The 24316-nt window shown below is 51.8% G+C and overlaps 1 protein-coding gene across 2 annotated transcripts in view; it reads right to left on the bottom strand.

Moving 5' to 3' along the window:
* Nucleotides 1-24316, bottom strand: part of GPT2 (glutamic--pyruvic transaminase 2) — a 34196-nt gene that overhangs the window by 5575 nt on the left and 4305 nt on the right. For both annotated transcript variants that reach the window (XM_069549780.1, XM_069549781.1), the window contains exons 3-9: nt 20726-20815; nt 18530-18638; nt 14321-14454; nt 11941-12184; nt 7246-7325; nt 5437-5573; nt 729-903 (exon numbers count right to left, since the gene is read on the bottom strand). In XM_069549780.1, the coding sequence (XP_069405881.1) occupies nt 729-903; nt 5437-5573; nt 7246-7325; nt 11941-12184; nt 14321-14454; nt 18530-18638; nt 20726-20815 (969 nt within the window). The remainder of the gene's footprint in view (nt 1-728; nt 904-5436; nt 5574-7245; nt 7326-11940; nt 12185-14320; nt 14455-18529; nt 18639-20725; nt 20816-24316) is intronic.

Below are 24316 nucleotides of genomic sequence, written 5' to 3'. Positions count from 1 at the left end.
CAGCGGTTACCAGGGGCTGGGGAAGGGGGAAATGAGGAGTTATTGTTTAATGGGTACAGTTTCAGTTTGGGAAAAGGTTCTGGAGATGGATGCTGGTAATAGTTGCACAATGTGAATGTACTTTATTCACTAAACTGTTCAGTCAAAAAAGATCAGAATGGCAAATTTTATGTTCTGTGTAATTCACCACAATTGAAAAAGAAAGATTGTTAATCTAAAACAGCTGGGAGCTGACTTCTTCAATGAGTTCCATTCTTGTTTAAACTCGTTACAGTTGGGTTTTTGTCACCTGCAGTTGAAAGGGTCTGTCTGCATCACTTCAAGCTGCAAGGATATCTGGTTAAGCCACAGGCAAGTTTGTGGTCTAGAATCAATGGCATGCTCATCCATTTCCCCCTTTTACTTTAGCAACAGAATCATCACTCCCTTCTCTGCCCTCCATGTTCTCAGGACATGAGGCCATTCCCTCTGAGCACCTGCCCATCCATGGTGCTCACAGGTGAGAAGGAGGAAGAGGTGCTCACACCCATAGTGCGCACAGTCCTCCCACTTCAAATACAGCCCCGCCACATCCTGAGACTTAACCTTACTGGGGGGGGTCAGGCACCATGTGGAACCATAAGCATGCCCTGGAGGTCATCTGGAAAGAGGCTGGCCACGGAGACCACACATGGTGAATGCTGGCCACAGCAGTGAAGCAGACAGGCCATGGGACGCAGCCGACTCACCCTGCTGAACTGCTCGAAGGATTCCTCTCCTGGCACCGGGGGGTTCACAACGATGTCCATGGCAGCCTGCCCAGACACTGGCGGGCACAGACGCACCGAGAGCAGCTTCACCAGCTGGCCCTTGATTTCAGGGTGCAGGTTGATCACCTCCATGTAGCCTCCTCTGTAGCCACACCTAGAATGTTGAAGCGGGAGAGAGGACCCACCAGTCACAGGGACCTCTACTAAGTGCAACCAGCTGGCCAGAATCTTCTGTAACCAGCCCCATGCCCAACACTGAGCTGCCAGGTACGGCCAAGTTCTTGCCAGTGGAAAGTGAATAGAAGTGACATGTGCAAATCCCACATCACTTCCTTAAAAGCAGGCTCTCTCGTTCCTTTCTCCCACTTCCTAAGAAAGGCAGACACCAGAGCAAGCAGCCTCAGTGCTAGAGATGATGCCACGTGTTGAGAAGACAGAGCCAGCCCAGCAGGCTATCTTCGAACGACCTCGTGGAGCAAAGCCAGTCCCAGACTCCCCCTGCCTCTGAACTGTTATCACAGAGACACACTTGCACCTTGTTTGAGCCACTGTAGTTGTTTTGTGTGGTTTTCTGTCATTTTCTTCCACCCTTCTAGATTGTCACAGAGCCCCTCTTTGAGTCATACAACAAATTCCCGTTGGCTATCTATTTCACACGTGGTAATGTAGGTTTCCATGTTACTCTCTCCATACTCTCACCCTCTCCCTCCTCCCCTCCTCCCGTGTCCATAGGTCTGTTCTCTGTGTCTGTTTCTCCAATAGCCACCCTGAAAATAAATTCATCAGTACCATCGTTCTGGATTCCATATATATGTGTCAATATGTGATATTCACATTTCTCTTTCTGACTTACTTTGCTCTGTATACTAGGCTCTAGGTTTGCTCACCTCATTAAACTGACTCAAATGCATTCCTTTCTATGGCTGACTAACATTGTACGTATGTACCACAGCTTCTTTATCCATTCATCGGTTGATGGACATCCAGGCTGCTTCCATGTTCTAAGTGTTGTTGTAAATAGTGCTGCAATGAACATTGGGGTACATGTGTCTTTTTTTTTGGTTTCCTCAGGGTATATGCCTAGCAGTGGGATTGCTGGGTCATACAGTGGTTTTATTCCTAGTTTTTTGTAATGAGACATTATACTTTGGGTCTATAAGTCTTCTATAGTGAGCCACTGTACTTTGGGGCCTTTTGGTTATAGCAGCTTAGCCTGACTGCTAACTAGTATTAGCTCTGCTCGAAAGGGGCATATGATTCAGGCCAGGCACCCCTTGCACAGGTTCAAGAAGTGGGCATGTGAGCAGCAACCTGAGGATTTTGCTGCAACTTTCTGATGCCTGAAAACAAAGCCAATCCAAAGGAAAGCAGAGCAGGGAATTCCCTGGCAGTTCAGTGGTTAGGACTCTGCACTTTGACTGCCAAGGGCTTGTGTTCAATTCCCGGACAGGGAACAAGATCCCATAAGCTGCATGGTGTGGTCAAAAAAAAGGAAAAAGAAGGAAGAGAAAAAAAGGGGAGGAGGGTAGGAAAGCAGAGCTGAGAAAGAAAACAGGACAAAGTCAGAAGTAGAGAGAGAGACCCACTGACATTTTTAAGCCCCCTGATTCAACTTTACTCCTTGACTTTTTACTGATACGGATTTTTTGAAAAATTCATTTATTTTTAATTGAAGGATAATTGCTTTATAGTATTGTGTTGGTTTCTAGCAAACATCAACGTGAATCAGCCATAGATCTACCCATGTCCCCTTCCACTGGAACATCTCTCCCACCTCCACCCCCATCCCACCCCTCTAGGTTGTCACCAAGCCCCAGCTTGAGTTCCTTCAGTCATACAGCAAATTCCCATTGGCTATCTACTTTACATATGGTAACGTATGTTTCCATGTTACTCCCTCCATACATCCCACCTCTTCTTTCTCCCCCCGACCCTGAGCTGTGTCCATACGTCTGTTCTCAATGTCTGTGTCTCCACTGCTGCTCTGCAAAAAGGTTCATCAGCACCATCTTTCTAGATTCCATATACATGTGTGAGTATACAATACCTGTTTTTCTCTTTCTGACCGACTTCACTTTCTATGTGTTTTTTAAACCCTCTTTCATGTTGAGTTTCTGTTACTTATTGCCAAAAGGATCCTGACTGATACAGAGTCAAATCTCATGAAAATAAGCTGAAATCATTAACAAACAACAACAACAAAAAACAACTTTCAGAACCAAATCAGCTCCATTAGCCACACTTCCTTCTCTGGACTGTGACTGATAATCTTCAGGTTAATGACCACAGAAATAATGGCATCAGCTACCTTCCTCTGCATATGCACCACACCCACCCAACCTCAGACACCTGATATGATGAGAACTCAGTAAAAGACTTTTGGGATCAGGCTGTAGAATGAACTGGCAAAGACTGATCCCCATCTGATCCATCACCTGGCCTTTCCAAGGCAGGAAGATAAATTCTGGCCTCTTGGAAGGGTTTCTCGTAACAAAAGTTGAAAGAAGAATCTTTCTGCTTTACCCTCAGCTGATGAGAAGAAAATCAAATTGGGTAAATCAGTCTAATCCCAGGTAATCAGGATCTAAGGGCAACAGGATACCAACTCAGGTTACCAATATCCAGAGTAATCAGTAACACAGATGGAGAGACGGGTAGGTATGTAATAAACACACTTGAGTTTGAAAAATGAGTTAATAGAGAACATATTTAAGTAAAGCAGTACACAACACAGGAAAGTTTGGCAAGGAGGCACCACAGCTACCAGGGTAAACCAGAAAGAACAGCATAAATCAACTCCTGCACACAACAAATATAGCCAAGAACAGCCGGGCAACCATCCCAAGGGGACAGCTCCCTTGCGTGTGTGTGCGTGTGTGTGCTAAGTCACTTCAGCTATGTCCGACTCTTTGCAACCCTATGGAGTGTAGCCCAGCAGGCTCCTCCGTCCATGGGATTCTGCAGGCAGGAATACTGGAGTGGGTTGCCATGCCCTCCTCCAGGGGATCTTCTTGACCCAGGGATCGAACCTGTGTCTCTTATGTCTCCTGCATTGGCAGGTGAGTTCTTCACCACTAGCGCTACCTGGGAAGCTCCCTTGACCTGGTCAATATATTTCCTGAAGCTTCACAGTTACACTGGCCTCCAGACCCTCTCCCCTACCCTGACACCTGGCACATAGTGGAACTCCCACAACGCTGGGGAATGAATGTCCTGGCTGTAAATGCATGGGCCTATCCATCTCAGTCTAGTTTGCAGGTTCCTCCTCTCCTCCCCTAACTTTTGAGCAATGATGGCTGGGCCCAGTCCCTGGACCTCTTCTCTATCTATACTCCTCCCAATGAGATGTCTAGGCTCAGAGATCTAACTAACAACTCAAACACTGACATCTCGCACACTTGAATCTCCAGCTGGGTATCAGCCCTGAGCTACAGACTCACATATCCACCTCCATCTGGACATCCAACAGGCATCTGCAAATTGTACACATCTAAAACCAACTTCCAAATCCCCCCCCACCAAACCTGCTTCACCCACAGACATCCTCATCTATTGAAGGCAACTCTATGCTTCCTGCTGTTTGAACAAAAAACTTGGGAGTCATCCTTCTCTCTCTCACACCCTCCTTTTCATCAAGCAACAACCGTCAACTTCACCTTCAAAGATACCCAGGATCCAACATCACCCCACCTTTACCCTGGCCCCCAGTATCTCCCCTGGACTGTAACAGCCTCCTGACTTAAGTGCTCGCTTCTTTCCCTGCCCTCATCACTCAGCAACCAGGAGAAGTCACACTTCTGTGCAAACCCTCTAAGGGCTCCCATCTCATTCTGAGTAAAAGATAACCTAAGTAGCCCAGGTGATCTGGCCTCCTGGACTTTTTGGTCTCAACTGCTGCCACTTTCCTTCTCACCCTCTTCTAGTCTCCTTCCTGCTCCTCGAACAGCTCCTCCCTCCACCTCAGGGCCTTTGTAGAAGCTGTTTCCTTAGACGTCTGCATAGCTCCCCACCTCCCCTCCCTGGGTCCAACTCTGTAGTGACCAGACGCCGCCTCTCTGCATTCCTACCTCCTCTCTGATTATTTCTGTCCTTGACACATCACGTTCATTTGTCTATTGCCTCTGACCTCACTAGAGCATGACTGTGAGGGCAGAATGGGTGTGGTTTTCTCACTGCTGTAACCTCACTGCTGAGCTTCTGAACTCATAGCAGATGCTCAATAAATATGGGCTGAATGAATGAATACAGGGCTGAAGCTGACACTCTGGCCCCACAGGTCACAGGGTGCTCAGGCAGGGTGCATACAGCGCTCCTGCACACAGAGCTTGGCCACTGGCCTGATGGCATCTATCCACTCAACCTGCCATCCCTGGCCCTCAGACTTCAGTCAAGTGTCAGAGCAATAGCAACAAGGCTGGCAGAAAACCCTAGGGTTGGAAGCTGCTGTGGGTCCTGTATTCACTTTCATCACAGCCTTATTTTACATGAGCCCTTGCACAGGGGATGCCCTCACACCAGTGCACTCCCCCTGGGGAGACATGGCCTGTCTCCTCCTGCTTCTTAGATCATTAGAGGCTGTAGACGAGAGTAGCCACCTCTGTCCAGTAGGTTGAGGCGGGGCAGGGTGGAAAAGCAATGGGACCAGGTGGGCCCAGGAGCAGCGTGAGGGAGGCGGGGGCCCACATACTCGCCCATGTAGCCCTTGGAGGTGGAATGGAAGGAAGCGAGCTCCACGTTGCTGGAGTACTCAGGCCCCATCTCATAAAGCACCTTCTTAAAGGAGTGGAATTTGCAGTCCGGGGAGTACACATTGTCCTGGTACACCTGCAGGAGGGGACAGGACAGGAACAGTCAGCCAAGTCCCCCAGAAACTGAGCCACCCGGGCTGTGGCTGAGCGAGGGCACTGGGACAACCTGCAGCCAGGGCTGCCTGCTGTGAAGCTGGCCTTAGATGTCACGTCTAAGCCAGATGTGCCCAAGGGAACCTTCCAGAAAAAGCAAGGGTGGCGGGGGAGGCCACGGGCTGGATGCCCACTGGATTCTCCCACATTAGCCCCACGCAGTCTCCAGATCTCCTTTCTGCCTCACGTGCCAGTGACACCTGGCTGGCCTGAGTAGGCTTTCCTCCCAGAGCGTGATGCTCACCCTGTCAATGAGATGAGTGGTGAAAGCAGCTCATGGACCTGTCCTCTGACCTCCCCATCCGAAGAGCTAACCGTCCTCAGCGCTTCACGGCACTCACCCAGCTTTCCATCCACCATCACCGTCATTCTCTCCTCCCTGGACTGAGCAGCGCCTACACCTCTTGTCCCTCCCCGTCTACACAGTCTAGCAGGCAAGCGCTCCATCTACACTTGGAGATGAACTTCCCACGCCCAGTATGGAGATCAGGGAAACCGAGGCTCTCTGAGACGCTGTGGGTCAGCAGGAGGGTCAGGCCAGCTCCACCTTTAACAAGCCAGGCAGAGCCCCCTCCCCTCCCCAGCTCCTCCATGGCCTCTCCCTTCTGCCCCTCACCCTCCTCGCTTCCCAGACCCTGAGGGAAAAGGTTCGTGCACCAGGTCACTCTACTGCCCCTTCTTTCCTTTAGAAATGAAGATTTAAGTCTATCTGCTATTGATCACAGCAGTGATTTGGTGGATAACCTCTGTGTGTGTGTGTGGGCGGGGGGGTGCTAAGGAACACAGAAATGAAGCTCACGTGCTAGAAGCTATGACTAACCAGATATCACGCAGAAATAAAGAAGTGAAAATAGGATTTGACAGGTCTTTAATTTCTTCTTGCAAAGCAGGAAAAGAATGGGCAGGTTTGTCTCCAGATCTAGGGTTCAGGCAGCAGTGATTCTGGGGTTAATAAGATTCCCCTCCTCATAGGACACAGCATTCAGCCCACCCAGCTCCCATTCTCCCTTCTTGAGAAAGGGGCCCTTGATTTGCTTCAAGAAACATCCTCCCCAGCTCTCTATCTTCAGGTTTCAGGTCATAGGGGAGAGCCCCCGACCCTTGCCTAGGGCCTGGTCAGTCCGCACATTGCAGCCACTGGGCCAGAATAATCAGTTCAGTGATGGGTGTTTGACCTAAACTGCACCAGTGAAGCTCAATTCCGAGCTTTGTTGAAACGACCAGGAAGATAAGCTCTCTTCCTAGGCTGGGAAGATAGCAGGCCCGTGTTTGAGGCCAAGGCAGCAGGATGGAAAGAGGAGCCGGAAGATATGATTCGAGTCCCTGGATCCAGCCCCACTCCTGAGACCCCACCACCGTGTTAAGTTTAAAGTAGTTTGGGTTGGATTTTTGAAACTTATAACCAAGATTCCAAACCAATAAGGGATGATTTTGGTCACAGTCTCACAGGTTGTTTAACACTGAACATCCTCAACCTTGTTAGAATCTCTCCTCCGATATCTAGAAAGTTCTCTTGTCTATAGAACAGCAGACCTGGCTCCCTCCCCCAGAAGAGAAAGCATACCCTCACCTCTGAGAGTCCAGGCTGCTCTTACCTCATCAGCCAGGAGAAAGAGCTTCTCCTCCCAGGCAAAGTGAATCACATCTTCTATGCACTTTCTGCTCTGCACCTGACCTAAACAGTCCCAAACAAAAGCAGAAGGCAGGTTGTCATGGTGTTTCTTTTTTTTTTTTTTTTCATGGTGTTTCATTCATCCCCAGGTGAGAATTCCAGCCAGAATCACTCAGATGTCTGTGTTCCCTCATGATCTTACAGGACCACCCTCCCTAGCTGCTGACGGCCTCCAGGGAGCCCCTAGGGTCAGCTCCGTCCCTCTGACTCACTTCAGCCAGGTATGTGTAGGGAGTGGTGTTTCATACCCAACTTTCTTGTTATTCTCAGAGGTATGTGTGCGGAGGGGGGAGGAGGATATATGTGTATTATTCTGTGCTAGAGGACAAGAAGACATGGACGTATCATAGACAGCACGAAAATGAAACTGAAGGAGTTAACTCTTTCAGCCCTGCTCCCCTCCGTCCCCCACAGCAGCCACACCATGAAAAGAGCCCTGGCCACACCTTCTCCCTACACAAGCTCCGCGAGGCAGGGACAATGTCTCTGGCCCAGCACCGACCCTCAAAGCCGGCACCCAGCAGGGCCCTCCCTGGTAAGCACAGTGGAAGAAGTTCTAAACGAATGAATGAGCCTGCCTACCAGCTCTGGCTTCTCCAGCGACCATGTGGGAGCCGTGCCCGCTGAGGACGCTGGCAGGCACCCATGGTATCCCTGCCAGGGTCTCCCTTCAGAGCTGGACTCATCACTTCATCCACCTTAGAGAAATCAGTGCCAGTAGCAAAATATTCACCATCAGCTCACAGGAAATACTGCGGGTTTCAGTGGGGAAAGGAACACTTTCCCAGATTTCCCGAGGCCCTGGGATGGTGGACTTGCTCACACAGCTTCTGGAAAAGTACTAGGCAGGCCTGCTGATACTCACAAAGGACGTAAATGAGCACCTACGGGTGTTACATGCATGTACTGTCTACATAAGTACGTATGTGCACATGTATTACTGCCATATGTATCTACGCCTTCATGCAAAGCAGTATGGAGAATATATTACCTTTTTGTTAAAAATAAAAATAACCATATTCTTGTCCATGTAAGAATAACAAGACTAAGTCTCGGAAAAATACATTGATGTATCTTATAAGAGCATGGTATGATTCAGCCAGGATTTCAGACTTAAACTATCTAAGCAACCAGTTCCTTTACTAAGGGACCAATCTGTCCGTGCCAAACAAAGGCCAAGCAGGCTTCCTATGAAGCAAGCTCACGCTCTGGGAATTAGGAAGGGCAGCACCCCCGATGCTACAAGTAACCAGCTGCTGTTCCCATAGACAGACAGGGGCTGTCCATTCTGGCAGCCTCTCCTGCCTACCACATGCTCCTGGTCTTCCCTCCCAGGGCTGCGATGCCACAAAGTATACCCTGTTAGAATGCAAGCAAAGGTGTGAGCACCCAGAGTATAAAAGGTGTGAGCGGGGAACATGATGCCAGTTTAGTTCAGTCGCTCAGTTGTGTCCGACTCTCTGCAACTTCACGGTCTGCAGCACGCCAGGCTTCCCTGTCCATCACCAATTCCCAGCGCTTGCTCAAAACTCATCTCCATCAAGCCGGTGATGTCATCCAACCATCTCATCCTCTGTCATCCCCTTCTCCCGCCTTCAATTTTTCCCAGCATCAGGGTCTTTTCCAAAAAGTCAGTTCTTTGCATCAGGTGGCCAAAGTATTGGAGTTTCAGCTTAAGCACCAGTCCTTCCAATGAATATTCAGGACTGATTTCCTTTAGGATTAACTGGTTTGATCTCGTTGTAGTCCAGGGAACTCTCTCAAGAGTCTTCTCCATAATGCCAGGGGGAGTGCAAGGGCCGGGCCTCAGGAAGCCCGCGGCTCAGGAGAGGAAAGGAGACCTGCTGTGCACAAATAATCCCCCATGCGATCGATGCAAACTGTGGGACAAGGACAGAGCTTATTCCTCTCCAGGGCCTGGGACGAAGCCGTCACTCAGAACAGGCCTGTGGAGCAGGAGGAGCCACATGATCTCCAGAGGGCAGGGCATGCCTGTGCCCAGCAGGGGGAGACATGCGCGCACCACAGAGAAGAGGCAGCTCTGCTGAAGGCCCCAAAGGCTGCAGAGGGGTCTTCCAAGTGCCCCTTGCCAGAGGCCGGGCCAAGGGAATGTCCCACACACTAATGGGGATACCTGTTGCTTGCACCAGCCTAGCGTCCTGTCCTTCTCTCAGCAACAGCACACAGCTGTCCTAGGGGAACTTCTCTTTAAACTCCACCAGGGACACAGACCCAGCCAATCAGCCTCAGTGATTTAACTAGGTCAGGCATAGGCAGGTATCCCAGTGTGGGCCAAGAGAGTCTGGCCTGGGGCTTCAGTTGAAACCAGGGGTGAGGCTCCCTGTGGAGGACGCTCAGCTGCTGGGCACTGACTGGACCTGCGGAAGGCCACTCCCAGGACAGGTGCTTCCTGAGGATTCCAGCCCAGAGCAGAGCTGGGTCATGGCCTGAGGTTCCCATGACGACGACGTTAATTCAAGTGTGCTGCTTTACCCTGGCCTTCACAGGTCCACTCCCTTCAAGCCTCAAGGTAAGTTTCTGTCTCGAACCCCAAAGAGCCTTGTTAGCCACTAATATTCCACTCCATTTTGACACCTTTCAGACAAAGTGGTTACAGTGTGTGGTCCAGATGAGATACATGGTGATCACAGGTAGGTCTCTATTTTCCATCCTCCATCTTCCAATAGCTGCTTTCCACACATTAAGACCCCAGAGGGGAACTGCCTGGTGGTCCAATGGTTAAGACTTGATGCTTTCACTGCTGGGGTCCAAGTTCAATCCGTGGTCAGAGAACTAAGATCCTACAGCTGCGTATCACAACCAGAAAGTAAAAACAACCTCAGAGAGCAAAACTAGCCTGAGCCTGCTTATAACTTATTTTTTAGAAAAACTGCTTGTTGTTATAGTTCAGTCGCTAGTCCTGTCCAGCTGCTGCAACCCCATGGACTGCAACACACCAGGCTTCCCTGTTCTTCGCTGTCTCCCAGAGTTTGCTCAAACTCTTGTCCATTGATTCAGTGATGCCATCCAACCATCTCATCCTCTCATTCTCTGTTGCCCCCTTTTCCTCCTGCCCAGCATCAGAGTCTTTTCCAATGAGTCAGCTCTTCACATCAGGTGGCCAGAGTACTGGAGGTTCAGCATCAGCTTCCAATGAATATTCAGGGTTGATTTCCTTTAGCATTGGCTTATTTGATCTCCTTACAGTCCAAGGGACTCTCAAGAGTCTTCTCCAGCACCACAGTTCAAAAACACCAATTCTTCAGTGCTCAACCTTCTTTCTGGTCCAACTCTCACATTCGAACATGACTACTGAAAAACTGCTTATATTAATATCACACTCATATGACCCCCACTTTGACCCCAAATAGGAAAGTCTCTGGTGCAGTTACTTCTCCCCAGACAGCCAGAAGAAGATATATGTAAGCTTCTGGTGAAGAAGTTACCAAGCCTATGATATAAACTAGGTATACAGAGTATTTCCTAAGATATAGGACCTACTACTCCAAGTTTGGGGCCAGTAGCATCAGCATCACCCAAGAGCTTGTTAGAAATGCAAATTGTCAAGTCCCACTCCAGCCTAATTATATCACCATATCTAGATGTAGGGCCCAGCAGTTTTGTTTTTAACAAGCTGAAGTTTTAGAAGCATCATCCAAGGGCAGTGTTTCTCATCCTCAGTTATACCGAATATTGATGCCTGAGCCCCATCCCCAGAGATTCTAGGGTGTGGCCTGGCCTTTGGCATTTTTAAAAGCTCCCTCTTTGATTCTAATGTGCAGCCAGGATTGAGAACCCAGCTCTGTCATTTTCCTACAGTACCCTGGGTTAGGTCCCTTATCCCTTCCCCCAGGCAGTCGGTGTAAATAAACCAGGCGAGCAGCTGCACCCATTTTCTGCACCCAGGAATTCAAGTGGAGCTTTCAGCTGATTGAAGCATCATCTGATGTTCCCAAGGAGCAGATTCCACAATCAGCTCCACCACGCTTTGGCCCTGACCCAGTTTATCTCAACAAAGGAGGAGAGAGGAGCCCTTGCTCTCGGCATCCAAATAGCATCTGGGGCACATGAAGCCAACAGCCTGGAAAGATTGAGGCAGGCAGGACTGTGCATCTTTTGTGTGAAGAAAAATGTGCAAAATTAGGAGTGCTCTCCAACTTCTGGAAACAGGTTTTTTTGGTTTGCTTTTGTTTTTAATATGGCATTTCCTTTTCAGGCCTCAAAGTACACAGCAATGCTGTGTCAAAGAAAAACAAAAACGCTCACACCAGCAATCTAAAAACTGGTTCAGAAAAACAAGTAGGAGTAAGGGTAAAATTAGGCCTATAATTAGGTGATGGTTTGTCTGTGACCTCAAAGAGTAGGTTCTTTGTACGTGGACGAACAGGAAAAAGAACTGGTCTTAATTACCATACAACCCTGCCCAGGAAAAGGCCTGTATTCGTTCACCTCCTAAGGTGGCTGGCGGCCAACTTTATGGTTTTATGTTAGCAAATCTGGAGTTGGATTAGGAACCTGGGAGCAAATAAAACATTATTCCTTAGCTCTTTAGTGTCCAGACAGCCAATACACAGCCACCCTGCTCCCCAAGAAACTGGCGAGGAAGTAAAGCACAGACCTGTGGGGTTCCCGGGGTTGATGATGCACAGCACCTTGGGGTTACAGTGCTCTTTGGCTTGCTGCACGGCCCGCCGGAGCTCGTTCACATTCAGGGCCCAGCAGTTGTCCTCATCCAGGTAATAGTTCACCTGGATGGCATCGAGTTCGGAGATGACCGCTGAGTAGAGTGGGTACTGCGGGATGGGGATCATCACGCCTGTCCGTGACTTGCCACCCCCGGAGACCAGGATCTTCAGGATCGTCTGCAACAGAGAAGTCACGTCTTACAGAGCGACTGCCACTTTCCACCCTCCGAGGACTGAACAGCGGCAGAAGCCAGAAGACCCCAAACCCCGCCTTTTACCAGTCGCCCAGTGCCTACCCTCAGCACAGCCACATGTAGGTTTCTGAACTCCCCTGAGTCTACCTCTCCTCCTCTGTAAAATGAGGTCTGCTACGAGGAATGAGCAAAATGATTTAAAGCTTTTAGCACAATGCATGGAACCTAAAGGCTTGATACCTGTTAGTATTTTTAAAAGAGATCTTTTAAAGAAGTAGCCCCAAAATTATACCTGCTCAGAATTATTCTGACCTCACCCCTGAAACTCATTCTATATGTCTGGGGTGCAGCCCGGAATCTGTCTAATCACGAACTTATCAGAGCCCAAGACTTGGAAAGACCAGTGAACAAAGGAGTGTGAAAATGGGATGAAATACCCAGCTTCTGACACCAGGTGGCGCTTCCACCTGGCTGTTTCCAGAATTGAATGAGCCCTAAGTTCATAGGATTCCTGAGAAACAGGCCTGGGGAGCCCTGTGGGGCACCAGTGGAGGTGGCAGTAATTCACTGAATTCATAAGTCCAAACTCTTCTGGGTGAGTTTTACTTTTCTAAGTCTTACATGAAGACTTCACGCCTTTCTCAGGCTCATTTCCTTGCTACAACAATGCCAGTGTAACAGCTTGATTCTTTTCACTAAATCTTGAAGATTCTTCCCCACACCTGCCTCTGGAACCTCTACCCATACCTGGGCTTCTCTGGGAAGAGGGAGGCGCCGTGATGGCAGCTTACAGTGGAAGATGCCATGGCTGGGGGTCTGAGTCCAACACTAGAATCTCCAATGCCTCGAGAGGCTCTTAACAGCAGGCAGACCACCTAAGCTTTCTGTGCCTCAGTTTCCTCCCGCGCTCAAGGAAGAGTTTAATGCACTTGAGAGGCTTCAGCAAAGGACAAAATCATTTAATAAACATCCAAAACAAGAGCCTTGGAGGTCAAGAGACACAGACAAACATAACTTATTAAAAGAAGGGTCGGAAAGGACAAGCTCCCTGAGTAGGGAGGACAAGTGAGTGGATGGCCCCCAGCACTGACTGGGCACGTGGGGAGGGTGCTGGAAGGGAACAGAGGCTGCAGGTGAACCTCAGACCACAGGTTCAGCCCCTTCTCCTATAGACCCCTTGATACCAGCCCCTCTTCACCTCATCCACGGCTGATGCCCAGCCCAAGCCGCCTCTTCTCTTGTCTCCTAAACACTCTCACATCTACTCTGCTCCCTCCTGCCACAGTTAAAGCTTAAGAACCCAAATCTAATTATGACCCTCCGTCTGCTTCAGATCCTTCAGTGGCTCCCACGGCTCTTAGGACAACAATACTTCAGGACTCAGGCCCCACCTGCCTCCCAGCGCATTGTTGGTAACTGCCCCTCCCCACGTGTGCTTGCCCCGCAATGCTCCATTTCCAAACATGCAGCCTCCTTCCAGCCCAAGGCCTCGGCATATGCTGACCTTCTGCCCTGAATCTGTCCCTGCCTGCCTCCCTGAGTTCACATCTACGCAGTCTCCAGATCTCTATCTGCTCAGCCTTCCTTGGAGAAACCTTCCTGCCCTCACCAGCCCCAGGTCAGAGTTCCTGCTGCTCCCTTCTGTTAACACTTTGTCCTCATCCAGAAGAGAAACTGAAAGCTTGCGATCTGACATGTATTTATGTGCTGTTAGTGCTAGTCAGATCCAGTACTGATGTCTAAGTAGAGACCAAATGTGTTTGGTTCCCCATGACCTCCCCAGCACCTGGCACAGTGCCTGGCAGAGGAGAGACAGCATATATGCTGAGTAAGAGAAAGGCTGATGCCAGGAAGATGGACACTCTCGAGTGTCCCGTGACTCCTCCCAACTAGAGGAGGGAAACTGAGGCTGCCGGAGTGTCCAGGTTCACAAAGACTGAACGCGGTAAGGACAGCAGCTACCAGGCTGGGGCAGACAGCAGGGAGCAGAGGGTGGCCAACCTCTCTGCCCAGATGTCCCCCTTTAACAGCCCACAGGCTCACGCCATCGGCCCTAATGCACAAGGCTGTTCTTCACGCGGGTGAAGAGTGAGCAACAATGAGCCGCTCTGACACGTACAGAAATGCCATCACTAGCTCCAGTGGTCAGGTAAATGTTATCCGGGTCTGCAGGTACACCACCATCTCTCCTGGTGATGTAGGCAGCTACATCTTCACGGATACAGTTGACACCCTGGCTAGCACTGTAAGAGCCTGTAAGACAGAAAGCAAGACAATGACTGGAGGGAAGATCTGGCTCCATGCAGTCTGAGATATCCATAAAATTAACTGGGGGTGGGAGGCTGGGGGAGGTCAAGGAGTCTCAGTGGCGCCCTATTCCCACTGCTCTAGGTTCTGGAATTGTGGCAAGCAGCTTAATCACCTGTCTGGGCTTCATCCACCCATCCTGTCATCCCTCCACCTACCCAAGTGTCTGCCCACTCATCCAACCATTTGCTCATCTGCTATCCATCCATTCATCCACATATCCACTCACCTGCCCACCCACTCACCCACCCATCTGCCCGTCTGTTCATCTACCCACCCACCCACTCATCCATCCAGTATTTACTGAGAACCTACTTATACCTCAAGCATTATTCCAGGCCCTGACTTCTAACCAGTTCAATGGGGTCTCATAGCTGCTCTACCCACCCTGCTGGGCTTTACATGCCTTCCGCGACAGCACGGACCATTACAGCTGGCACTGCTATGCTTTTATCACTGTTGCCTACGCATGGTTCCAAAGAGCTTGGGAGAAGGGTCACCCCAAAATGGCACCACCTGCCATCCCAGGAATCCAGAGCCCTGACAGGCACTAACCACAGAGTTCTTTGGGGCTGCTGGGCATGACGCACCTACCCTCACCCTATGGCAACAGCATGCTCAGGCTGCCAGTTAGGAGCCAAATCCAAACCACCAGTTAAAAGTGAAGTTCAAAAACAGCAGTGGCCACTTTGGGCTTGGGAGTATATTCGGCAAAGGGGCACACAGGGGCCTTTTGTGGCGCTGAGAGCGTTCGTTGTCATGATCTGGGCACGGGTTACACAGGTGTGCACACACAGGTGCTGTGCACTAATACCTGGGCATTTACCGTAGGCATACAAATGCTTTCAGGATGTCAGGCCACTACGTACGTTCTTGAAAAGAAACTGAAAATAGGTACCTGAACACGCACAAAATCTCTCCAGGAGATTCAAACTGGCGAAGCGAATTCTCTGCGGACATGAACCAGGAGGCTTGGGGTCCGAAGTGGGAGGCAGATCTTTCACTCCATATTCTTTTATCCCATTTGAGTTTTATACCACGTTTAAAGAAAACCAGCCAATTTCCTCCTAAGGACTGCAACACCACCACCAGGAGGCACCCGGTTTAAGGGTCTGTGTAGCCCTGGGCTGGCCCATCCCCTTGGACTAACTGTAAACCAGGGCGGGGAAAGCGGCACCACTTCTCTCAAAGTTCAGGCGGCAAACATTAACCCGCACCAAATCTGGGTGGAGAGTAGAGTCCTGCCACGTTCTTTGGGGGTACTCGAGGGCATCTGCAGACGCCACTGTTACAGAATCCTCCTTCCACTGGATGTCTTGATATATCTTGGGCTCCCATGCCCAGAAAGCTTCCTGAGCTATTTCCCTCTGTCTTCTTTCACTGCCCTCTGCTCCACTCCATGGGGCCTGGCCACGTCCACACCAGCTAAGCCTCCTCTTCTTCCTGCCTCTAGTTCATTGGCTTCCCTGCATTCCCAGGCCTTTCCCCACTAGCAAGCTCTCTGTTCCTGCCAGCCACAGGCTTTCCATCTTCTGTTTTGTTCTGAAGTACCCTGATTCTTCAGAGCTCAGATCTAGACTCTCTCAAGAAGTCTGAGAAATGGCCTCACCCCAGCCTTTCTGATTTCTCCAGTTACCTTGCACAGATGACTTGCAGGCAGGAACCATCACCTATTTCTTCTGTGCGTCTCTGCAGCACCTACCCCCAGCTAGGCCCACCCCACCACACTCCTGTGTAGGACACTGCCTGAACCTGATGGCAACCTGCCTCCCACAGTCCACAGACGGGCGAAACCTGCCAAATCACCCAGCATCATTGCATCCAAACCCTTTCACTCAGTCACACTCAGTTCTTAAGCCTCAGGGCCTTTGCACACACCATTTTGTCTGTCTGGGATTCATTAGCAGATTCTCTTACTCATCCTCTACATGAACTTGAAACACTTTCTCCTTAAACCCTCCCTCTCCACTAGAACCCCTTGTTCAAACCCCACAACTCTCTGCTCGTCCACCAGGAACTCATGAAAACTGGGAATTATGTTTTTGTCTTAATTCTTTTTCATGTTTGTTTCTCCCAAATATGACAGCGAGCTTCATGAGCACAGAACTCCACCTGCCTTCCCCAGTGTCCCTCAGGGCCTAGAGCAGTGCCTGGTCCACAACCCAGGCTCCAAGAGGGGCTGGAGGAGGGCGTTCTCTCCCATCTCCCGCCACCCCCAGATGTGTCTAGGTTTCACCTCAACCCCACCTAAGATTCAGGATGCAACCTGAGAACTGGATTATGCAAACAAAAAATAAATGAAGCCCCAATTAAAAATAATTTTAAGGGGCATGATAAAAACACGGCCAGGTGAGCCCTTGTGTACACACTTTATAATCCTTCCTTGGGTCAGGGTGGCCCTGGGCATATCTTCCACTTCCTTCATTTTTGTGGGCAGTGCTCAGGTTGCCCAAGCCTTAGTTGACACAGCGCCACCACCATTGTTCTACTCTCTGCCAGATCACTGCCCTTCCTCCCAACAATGGGCAGAAACAGGTAGTGACCTCCAGGGTGGGGCTTCTCCACACGTGACGAGCAGCACAAACAGCAAGTTGCCTGCAAGCCCAGGAGGTGGGTACAAAGTATCTCCTAGTTCAAGGATGAGGAAAGAGGCTCAGAGAGCGCCTCCCTCACCCATCCTGCTGAGCTCCTCACACAGAACACAGACAGTCCTGACTCACACAGACATGGCCTCCCAACATCATTCCCCTAGCCCTGCCTGGCTGACACAGAAAACACTTGTTGACGAGGCTTGTCCCTGGAACAAGATCCCTTCCTAGTTCCCCAGACATTCACGCAGACAGCAACCCCCTCCCCCCACCTCTGGGTTGCGCTTCCTGGAGGCTCAGGCTGAAGGCCATGGATCTCTGAGAAGCGCCTTTGTCCTCTGGGCCGGGCAGAGGATACAGAGGGAAAGAGCCTGGAGGCCAGGTCTCTGAGCTGTGGCGCTGCCCTCTGCCAGCTTGTGGTTTAGGCCTTGCCTCACAAGGTGCTGGCCCACACCCCACCCAGGCTGACTGGCAGGGAGGCAAAGGGCGGCTGGCCCCTTCCTGAGAAGGACACACGAAGGACACAGGCTTGGATGGAGGGCTGGTGGGGTGATCACAGCCAGGAAGGCTAAGCCTAGTGATGCCCATAAAGGGACAGAGCAGAAGGGGGAGGGGAAAGGCAGGGAGGTGACCGAGAGGCCGAGGGCAGCTGATACCCTGCTGAACGAGCCACAGAATCCCTGTCCCATGTTTGGAACATTCAGGCAAGCTTCCTAAAAAGCCCTATGGAGAACTACTTCTCCTCAGGACAAGGGGAGCCAGATTCCCTATGTATTCCATTGGCCAAAGGAATGAGGCAAAAATAAACAGGAAAGAGAACATGAGATGAGATCAAAGAGCCAGCGGCCCAGAGGCTGGAGATCCACCTCAGCAGGCAAGGGAGAGAAGATGCCTTCACATCCACAGGGCCTCCCCGCTCAGAGCCCCCTGGGGCCGGGCGTGAGCTCCGGGCACAAAGGGGCACAGGCCGGTGTCAGGAACACAACACACACACGTGGTGGGTAAGGGGAGGCACCTCCACAGCGAGGAAGCCACCAAAGGGGCCACAGCACAGTGAGAAGCCGGGCCAGCGGGGCAATGTACCTCCTTCTGGCCCCCCGGCTCAAGCTCAAGCTTCTGCCCTGAGGGTGTGGTGGGCTCAGCGTCACAGCCAGCTCCCCCTGGAAGCCCCAAATCCTGCCAAATGCAGACTCTCATGCCCGAAGTGCCCCCAGTCTGCAAGAGACAGCACGGACCCCATCAGCTCAGCAGACAGGAGGCTCTCAGAGCATGGACAAGGAGGGTATTTTTCCTTGACTTGGCCTGTCGGCCACCCCACACACATTCACACACTCGCTCAATGCATAACCCTCCATGAGGGGCTGGGGCCAGGCCCATGCTGAGAACACACGTTCTTTTCATGCCCGCCGGGACCTGGCAAGTCGGGGCCTCACCCAGGCTGTTCCCACCGCAAGCCTGTAGGATGCGCCGGGCTCGTTTCTTAGCATCTTCTGGGAAGCTGGGGCTGTCCAACAGGTTCGGGTAGGTGCACAGTGCCATCACCTGGGGGAACAGAGGCATGGGCTGGGCTCTTGGCAACCTCCCACCCCAGAGGGGCACAAAGGATGCCTCTGAGGGACAGCGTCACCGCAGGACTCCCCACGAGGGCCCCCGCCTGTGGGGAGGGTCTGGGGACGGGTGGGGAGGAGGACAGTGGATGCTCTGCAGCGGAAAGGAGATGGTGAGAGGCAGGGTCCCTGATGACCTGGGCTCGGGCCAAGGGTGGGCCACCAGAGGAGCCAGGGAACAAGAGGCTGCTACTCGGCCCAGCTCCTCTATAAAGGCCAGCGGCTCACATAGCCAAGGCCACAGAACCAGGGGTTCCAGAACAAGGAGCTGGGACCAAGCAGGCAGGTGCACCCCAGCTGACAGGACTGCAGAGACCCCCTCCTTACAGCCTGAGCGCCACCCCATGCCCCGCCCCCACCCCTCCTCACCATCACCCCCTTTCCTGGCCAGAAGTGAAAACCGAGGCAGCTTTTTCACCTCTGTAACAGGGAAAATCACCCTAACCTCACAAATTAAGAGGATTACGCAAGAAAATGTTTGCAAAAGTGTCAGTAAACCCCCACTCAGCAGGCAAGTCTAAGCTGGAAGCTTAGGAGTGGTGCCAGGAGCAACGAGATGAGATGGGGCTCACGGCTCTGACACCAGCTGGGGGCTTCAGGCAGGCTCAGGCTTCTTGGAGCCTGGCTTTGCCTCAAATAAATTGGTGCGATGGGCGGTGACCTGGCTTGCCCTCCTGCTCTAGGGCGCTTATGAAGGCTGGAGGAAGCCAGCACCAGGTGGCAGAGGCTGGGTCTGCTGTGGCCAGCAGCAGAGCTGGATCTGGGAGTGTGCCAGCCAGTCAGAAAAGGCTGAGGCAACAGCAGCCTGTTCACACCCAGAGCCCCAGGCACGTGTGGGGAACTTCTGCAGAGCGAGGCCACTTTGGACCTCTCCTCTCCTAAGCTATGTGCTTCCAGGACAAGCTTTCAGGACACGCAGGATGCTTTAATCTCCTCCCACCTCCACTTCCCGGGCAGAGCCACTCTGTCTGGTCTGATCCACTTCCTCATCATGGGCCCAGCTTGAGGCCTCTGACACTCACAGGCAGCTGGCACACTCCCGAGTCAGCAGCAATGCCACGGGAGTCCATTCAGTGGACGTTCCTGAGGTCATCACCAGCCTCATTTCTTCTCCCCTACACCCTGTGTGAATTCCCTGAGGGGCTGCAGGCTGAGGCCCTGGGGCCCCCAACACCTGCCATCCAGAAAGCAGGGCAAAGTTTGCCTCTCCTGTGTGCCAGCCCCTGCAGCAGGAAATACGGGCAGGAAAGGAAGACCAGGGGTGTCCAGCACTCGGCTTTCCTGCCTGCCTCAGCCTACAAACCTTAACCACACAAAGACCAAATTTTGCTCCAGAATTGGCCCCATTTCTTCTCTAGGAAAACGCCTTCCCCACAGCTGGTCTCCAGCCTCTATCTAGCAGATGCTATGGCACTCTCCCACCTTTTCCCCCAAGCCCACCAATCTCACAAGTTGGGCCCATGCAGCGTCCTTGCAGTTGGCACTCAAACTGAAACACGGAAATGTGCCTCTTGAAGGCCTTCATGTTCATCATCTCATGGAGGCCCCCAGGAGTCCTCTGTGGCAGTGCTCTGGTGACTTCCACTTGCCCAAAGCCACCCAACTGATCAGCAACAGAGCCAACATTCAAACCTGGGTATTCTCACCTGGGAAACCATATCTAGACCCCCATGCACCACCTCCCAGCCTTCATCTACTCTCTGATGCCCTCACCAACCCAGGTCCGAACTCAGCAGCCAGGACCATTCACCTGGGAGTCTTGTACACTACAGCGACCTCAGGATGGGCTTAGGGATTTTAGACAGCCCTGGAAGGAAGGGGAGGAGCCTGCTGGAGAGAACCAGAGGGGACGTCAGGCGCTGGAGGGGGTTGCTGCTTCAGTGGCATCTCCCTGTGGGATTCCAGTGCCTGCTGGGTCTTGAGGGGCTGGACAGGCGAGGAGGCAGAGGCAATTTAACAGGTTTGACCGTCAGGTTGGCTCCCCGCTCCCCCAGGGCCCTCGGTTCCTGAGGGCCAGCTCACCTGTCGCAGGAAGGTGATTGGCTGCTGGCCCATGGCCTGGGCATCCCCGATGTTGGCACGGATGACCTCAGTGAACGGTTTTTTGATACCCTGAGTAGAGAGAATGCAATAGGTGGTAACTTAGGGATTCTCAGACCCTAGATTTCAGAAGCCAAGCAATGGTCAACAGGACATTAGTCAGCAGCCCTATGCTGAGCCTTGCCAGGTGTTGGGCATAGGGCCAAGCACTTGATATGCTTGGTCCCATTTGACCTTCACAACCACCCCCATGAGGAAGGGCTTGTGTTAATCCCATTTTATAGATTGGGAAATTAAGGCTTCAAAAGGTTACCCACTTTCTGAGAAGGCTAGAAGAACTTCCCTGGGCTGCCAGAGACCCCTGAAGCAGCTGTAGGTCCACGCTGACCCTGGGGCAAATGTGGTGGGAAGGAGGGAGGGCGTCAGCAGCAGAAAGCATCAGGGAGAGGGTCCCACAACTGCCAGCTCCACCTCCACCCCTAAGTGATCGATGGGACACTGCAGCCAGCCTTGCTGCCAGAAGACACTGATCCACAGGGACCTTTCGGGGGTCGTTCTCTTGCAACCCTGTCTTTGCAAAATAAAGAATGTGGACTGAGCTTCATACTGAAAAGAAAAAAAAGCATCAGGGATAAAGACGTCTTGTTGAAGAGCAAAAGTGAGGCCACTGCCTGAGCAATGCGTTTAGCACAGAGCAGAGACGGCAGAGAGAGAAGGAACTCGGAAACAGTAGCAACATCGCTGGAAAGTGACTACAGGACACCTGGCTCCTGCAAAGGAGAAAATGTGGTTTGGATGGAGAACTGTGGGGATCTGGAAATATGGGAACTCCACACAGGTCCCTGATAAATCCAGAATTAGCCACTATAAGAGTTAGAATCAACAGCAGGTTCAAGAACCCCCAGAGCAGCTGAAAGGATTATCTGAGACAAATGGTATGAAAGCACTTGGCAGAGTACAAATATCATCATGTTGCAAAGCTGGACCAGGAGCAAGATTGCAAGGGTCACCGTGGGGGAAGAAGGCGGTGGGGCAAGGGGTGGCCTGTGCGGAATGGCCACCTTCCCATCTCCAGCTGCCCTGTTCCCAAAGGCATTCTAAATACAAATCTTAAGGGTACAATTCCATGATTCTGATACTTGTCTTCTCCGTTTCACACAACGTGTGAATAAAAGCAAAGTTAGAAAACTTTCCCCTTTTTAACTCAGTAATATACACCTTAAGTAAAGACCAGTGGGCTTAAGGAATGAAAGCAGCTGCCAAACAAGTTTTCTTGACTCTCATTTGCCACCCCTAAGCCCTCCCATATGGAATTCTCCAGCTGCTTTAGGAGCCAGGAGGCACAAGGGGCTGAGGAGGGCACCCCAGAAACAGCCCTGTGCTGTGCTCAGTCACGTCCAACCCTTTGCAGCCCTCTGGACTGTAGCCCACCAGGCTCCTCTGTCCATGGGGATTCTTGAGGCAAGAATACTGAAGTGGGTTGCCATGCCTTCCTCCAGGGGATCATCCCAATCCAGGGACTGAACCCACATCTCCTACATTGCAGGCAGATTCTTTACCATCTAAGCCACCAGGGAAGCCAGAAGGCAGCCCTGGCCTTCCATAAACCAGGCCTAATGAGTCAAAAAGCTCTGTTTGGGTTGGAGGGGGTAGAATTCCCTTCTGCCCTTTTTACAAAGTTCTTCAGGGCTGGCCAATATGGAAAGACATCTCAGGGTGGGGGATGGGGGCGGCAAGGAAGGGGGTAACATTGCCTACTGACCCGGACTGGGCCAGGGGTGAAGTCAGACACCCTGGAGACAGGCTGCAGAGCGTGTGGCCTCAGGGCTCATCCCACAGGCTGAGCAACCCAGGCCACTGTGTGCAAAGGGTAGGACTCCCCCACCCACAGTGGCCTAAGCTCCTGGCATGGGACCCTCTGTTAGTCTGACTCCATCGCCATGGCCCCCTAGGCCTGGCCAGCTGAACTCAGGTGATTTCCACAGTGTGGGCACAGTCCCCTCTGGTGGGGAGCAAATCTGTCACAGTCGAGGGCAGGACACATACCACACAGCTGTGGGCCCCGGGCCAGCCCCATGGAGGGAGAAAATAATCAGATCCCTGGATGTTCCTTTCGTGTGTCCCCTCCACCCCGCACAGCTCAATCAACTCAGGGCAGGCCAACAAGCAGCCTGGGAGTGTGGAGCATCTCCTTTCTTGGGTCTGAGTACCCACAGGCTCCAGATACTTTGCTATGATGGAAGAGCTAGTGGGTGGGAACCTGCCTCCTCTGAATGGACTGGGGACCAGGCTGCCCAGCCAAGGGCCACCATACAAAGGAGACTCCTGTATCTATGCACTTGAGTTCTACGTGGGTTGGGAAATACCAAGGAGCCAGGGGCAGACTTCTGCCCACAGTGACTCATCCAAGTCTGGCAAGCACACCCAATGGAGACCTCACCTCAGCCCTGCCGCAGGAGCTGGCCAGGTCAGCACGTAGCTTTTTAGTTCCAATTCCTAGCATCCTAGAACCATGTGTCTAACTCACCTGCACACATCCTGCCCAGAGCTGCCTCACCAGGGGAAACTGAGATGAGATCCATTGCAGGGGGGCTCCCTTCCCACCATTCAGGTCAAGGAAGGCTCAGGGAGCAGGCCCCCAGGCCCTGGAGATGGCATATTTCAGAAGGAGTTATTGGGAAGAAGGATAAAGGAAGGACAATGATAACTCCTTTATCATTGTTACGACTGTCCTTCCCAGTTCACATGTGCAGCATGAGAACAATGGACAATTCCAACAGGCACAGGCATTTTCCTCAAGGTAGGGGTGGCTCCTGTCACTTCATGCGGCATGTCAGTGGGGAGGCTTGGTAGGACAGTTACTCCCCAGAGAACCTCCCTTTCATTCACGAACACTTATGAATCATGCTCTGTGACAGAAGTGGGCAACACCAGAAAGGCCACCACCTTCAGAGTGCTGGCTGATGAAGAAGCAGGCTCAGAGAAGGGAGAGAGGGCACAGCTGGCCCCAGAGAGCTCCGGAAGGAAGTCTCAGAGACAAACCCGACTAGTCTCCAGGGTCCTTGAGAACAGCTGCGCTGCAGAGCAGAAGAAAGTGAGGCTCAGCACAGGGTCTGGCCCTAACCATAGTGATACGCAAACCTGGAAGAAACGAGCCAGCCCGACACAGGCCTGAGATTAAGAGGAGGTGGGGACTCCAGGGGCTGAATTTTCTAACCACAGAGGCAGGGAAGGCTGGATGGAAGGCTCCTGAACTGTGGGAGTCTGTAGGAGGGTCAACCGTAGAAGTGGAGATCTGCAGGGCAGAGTAGGGATGAAAGGTGAATGAGCTCCAAACAGGATAATTCAAGGCAGCAAGCCTAAGCGCCAGGCAGGAGAGCCAACCCCATAGAGCGCATTCCTAGACCCAGAGACTCAGAAGGAAGGCAAGGAAAGAGGGACCCTCAGCACCTCTCCCCCAGGCAACTCTCGTTAGCTTGAAAACAAGACCCTCCCAAGGGTTCTGACTGGGAAATTCCCTAGTGGTGCAGTGGTTGGGACTCCACGCATTCACTGCTGAGGGCATGAGTTCAG

This window comes from Ovis canadensis, chromosome 14 (assembly GCF_042477335.2).
Source record: "Ovis canadensis isolate MfBH-ARS-UI-01 breed Bighorn chromosome 14, ARS-UI_OviCan_v2, whole genome shotgun sequence".
NCBI lineage: Eukaryota > Metazoa > Chordata > Mammalia > Artiodactyla > Bovidae > Ovis > Ovis canadensis.
The sequence above is the reverse complement of the archived record's forward strand: the minus strand, read 5'-3'. Positions and strand labels throughout refer to the sequence as shown.